General features: G+C 37.3%; 1 protein-coding gene across 1 annotated transcript; it reads right to left on the bottom strand.

Annotated features, from left to right (window-relative positions):
* Positions 1–215: 215 nt before the first annotated feature.
* LOC145550429 (uncharacterized) lies at positions 216–2,341 on the bottom strand. The gene is made up of 4 exons (XM_081604380.1): positions 1,762–2,341; positions 1,542–1,610; positions 1,116–1,262; positions 216–440 (listed from the first exon to the last, which is right to left on the bottom strand). Exons 1-4 carry the CDS (start codon positions 2,266–2,268, stop codon positions 216–218), a joined length of 948 nt encoding a protein of 315 aa, XP_081460506.1. The 5' UTR covers positions 2,269–2,341.
* Between the last annotated feature and the right edge of the window lie 1,489 nt (positions 2,342–3,830).

The following is a 3,830-nucleotide window of genomic DNA, read 5'->3' as shown; positions in this document are numbered from 1 at the left end:
CTGTGTTCATAAAATGTTGGTTCAGAATGAAACTGTCAAAAACATTCAGGTTTTCCACATTGTCACTGTCTAATCGTATATTTCCAAATTTATTGTTAAAACATTTGCGCTCGACAGGCTGCTAACTTGCAATGTACCATTAAAAAGCATAACCAGAGATTAGGTCCAAAAATTTTAATAGTTGAAAAAAGTTGAAAAACTAAACTTGAAAACATTTATTTAAATTTGCAATTATTTTTGATTATTTTTTTGATCTCATTTCCGTGAATCTCAATATACACAACAAGGCTCCCGTCTTCCAGCATTTCATCAAACGGACTCCACAAATCTGCAGCAATCCGAAAGACTTCATCACTGTCCAGGAGGACATGTTTTTCGTTTTGGTCTTCCGTGTCCATGACACCAATGACTACAGCCGCTTTTTTGTCTTCCATTTTTTCCTGTTAATACAGTACAAAAATATAGTATATTAGAAATATAATCAGGTATGTCAATTTTCATGTTATCATCTAAAAATGAGAACAAAAAAAGAAAACCAACACCAAGGTTAAATGTCAAATAACAGTAGCAACTTGTTTGATCTTTTGCTATATATGCTATTTCCTTCAGGTTTATGTTTTTTTAAGTCCAAGATCATTTGTTTTGTGCATTTCATCAATCAGCAAGTTCAAAGTTATTCATATAATAAAATATCATACAGTCAGCAACTGTAAATGAAGCAACAACAACAAGCATGACATTTGGTCACACACCATCATCAAAAACATTAACATTGTGGATGTTGGTTCCAGATTTGTGGTGCATTTATGTTAATTGTTGTTTCTCCTTTATTTAAGTCTTCTTTTGGCAAAGCATAATAGACTTGAGTCAGAAAATATTGAATGGTTTCCAGGATATCAAAATATGTAATAAGCCATTCCATAATTTTGAAGTTGACAAAAAATTACAAGGTTAGCTCTGAGCATTTGCACTTTTCACACTTTGTGTATTTCCAAAGTTTAGCAAATAATTTTAATTAGAATGCCTCAATTTTAAAATATATGCACATTTTGCTTTAAATGTCTAAATCTACTTAAAATTAGATTAATTTACTTCTTCATGAATTGACAACATACCTGAATTGTTGTAAAAGTTGTGCTTTGCAGCTGTAATCCATAGCCAGAATCCTGGCACCGAACATGTGTAATTTTGACCTGTTGGCCAATTGCCAGTTCCACCAGCGTTGCTTCCCTCCAAAGGGAGACGGGCATTGTGCAGCTGCCCTGTAATTAAAAGAATTATTGACAAAAAAATTAGAGATTTATCCAAGAGTTCTCAAAAAGTCAACAAACAAACAAAACCCACCAATCTACCATTTCTGACCAGACGCTGCAAAATTAACATGCAAGCTGGTTCATAACACAAAAGCTGGTTTTGTGTCATGAACTTGACACACACAGGCCATTTCCTTAGGCACTTACCTTTTTTTATCCAAATATTATTTGTTTTAAAAATAAATGACAACTGCAGCTTTGAACAAGTCTTAAAACAAGTTATTATACCTCTTTCAGCCGCACTGTCCGGATTGGCACCATCATTTTTCCCGACATCACAAGCCTGACCGCAGCAAACTGAGAAGTACAAAGAAAAGTACTTTTAGAGTTCGCATATTGTTCTGTAATGGGGCCTTTCATGTTATCTTCTACCCAGTTGAGATTTACAGTTAGCAAATTAAGTCCTCTCTTACGGAAAATCTTTTAAGAAATATAAGAAAAATCCTACCTCCACAATTTCCCCTTGCACCGTCATCAGTCCTTTTGACTCTGCTGCCTTCTCCAGATGGGCCATTGGTGCCGCTGGGTTTAAAATGGCCTCTGCTTTCTGTAGAAGCTCTGGAGTGACGTTCACTTTTGGACCTTTATAAAATTGCGTGGCCGGAGTGATGTTGATGATAAGGGGCGGCTCCGAGCCCCTGAGGGCGTAGCTCCTCATCACATATGATTGGCCCTCACAAAGGTTTTTTGAATATTTTTCAAATATAATTACTTTTCCAATCGTTTGCCCATCTGTGACAGTTAAAATTTGATTTTTCTTTTTCTGTAATACCTTTGATTTACCCTCCTTTACTGCCCAGCTAATTACTTTTTCTTCCTCTCTTATCTTTATTACTGCGATGTTTACTGGTGGTGGCCTGTAGATCGGCGATTGTGTGCGGTTTATAATGGTAGATAGAGCCATCCTAGGGGGAAGTGAAGGACAGAAACAAAATGTCAGTATTACAAACCCCATCAAGAGTCAACAGTGTCACCTCCTCAGCCCCACACTTTAATGGGGCAAAGGACACATATTAAAGCGAAGAAGCTGTTTACCACCAATAAACAGCAGTTTCAACTGAACAGGCAAATGGTTAAATAGCTGTTCAACACTTTACAGCAGATAAACACCTGATAAACGGTTTAGCCGTTGAACCAAAATCCTGTATTCATATTCAGTTTCAACGGCTGAACCGTTTGTTCCAAAGAAGTTAGGCTTCACCTAAGTGTAATAACGGACATTCAGTTTTAACTGTTAGGTAGTTTAACCTCCGCCCAACCGCAGTTTTAACGGCAGTTAAAACTGGTGGTGGCGCCACCGGTTTTAACTATAGAAGTTAGTTATTGATTTATTATTATTATTTATTATTTAATGCTTTTATCTAGGACCACCGACTTAACAACGCCTTTTAAATCTCACCTGGGGGCCGATAGAACTAAACATTAAAGGCTGGTTGCTACAACTCAACGGGCTGGCCCGCTTAACTATCCACCCGTTGGACCGAGGTGGGCGGCTCCCGATTACACGTCATGAAACAATAGTCAATAAATAAATTTGTAACATTTTACTTCCGATTAAATGTTATTACATTTACCTGTAGCTCGAAACATATGAACATAGAAAATAACCCAGAAATTAAGAATTTAGACAAAACTTACTTCTGTCGTCTTCTGGAAATGCTGAAAATGACCAACGGCGATTTGGATGGAACGTATTTATAGACTACATGCAGCGCTCGCGAGCGTCTTCACAGCCAATCAAATAAGGAATGCAGCCTTTACAGTGAGTAGCCAGATTCGACTTACAGTCGTGATTAATTAATTTTTTACTTTCACAAGGAGGAAGTATAAATCGATAATCGCTCCAGAAAATATTTGCTTTGTATATATATATATATATATATATATATATATATTTATATTATATATTTATATATATATATTATATATATATATCCTATGATGTCCACCGGACTCTCGGTTGCTGTCAGCTGTTCGTTGTTTGGGATTCCCTTAATTTCTTTATGACTCAGTGATTTCTGATTGGCTCCCTGCAACAGTCACACCCGCACATCGAACCGGGCCCGTCAGCAATTGCGGGCATTTTATTAGAAATTCTGCGCCCAGAGTTATTCCAAATCTCTACTGAAAGGTTCTTTTTTCTTCTTCTTTTCTTCCGCACTTCCAATAATATGTCTTAGGTACACTTCCTTTCAGTAGTCACAATGTTTAATCCATTGTTAGCAGGTCATAAGCAGTTTTTCCGAGCCCCATTTAAAACGACACGAACGCTAAAACGATCCTGTAATTCCAAGCAGGAAATTACAGGATCGTATTATGCTTTACTGTGGCTTTTGTTCAAAGTTCAAAATGTATTAGATTTAAGTCTTATAAATAGCACTGCTTCTTCAACACTGTCATGAACAGCGCTCTGTGACTGTGAGAGTGACCGCTCTCACTATTGTCGCTGACGAGATTTAGGGCGGCCATCTTGGAGCGGTCCACCCACTCAGCGTTATGTTAGCAGTCACGATGACG

The sequence above is a fragment of the Poecilia reticulata genome, unplaced genomic scaffold, assembly GCF_904066995.2.
Source record: "Poecilia reticulata unplaced genomic scaffold, P_reticulata-male-v2 Scaffold_44, whole genome shotgun sequence".
Lineage (NCBI taxonomy): Eukaryota > Metazoa > Chordata > Actinopteri > Cyprinodontiformes > Poeciliidae > Poecilia > Poecilia reticulata.
This window is presented reverse-complemented; position numbering and strand designations above follow the sequence as displayed.

Bases quoted from the DNA above. Each gene is read 5' to 3' on its own strand.
- LOC145550429 (XM_081604380.1), bottom strand. From the start codon at position 2,268: ATGGGGTTTGTAATACTGACATTTTGTTTCTGTCCTTCACTTCCCCCT. The intron at 1,263-1,541 runs GTATAATAACTT...TTTTAATTACAG, and splicing joins GGACAGTGCGGCTGAAAGAG to GGCAGCTGCACAATGCCCGT. The intron at 441-1,115 runs GTATGTTGTCAA...CTGTATTAACAG, and splicing joins CAACTTTTACAACAATTCAG to GAAAAAATGGAAGACAAAAA.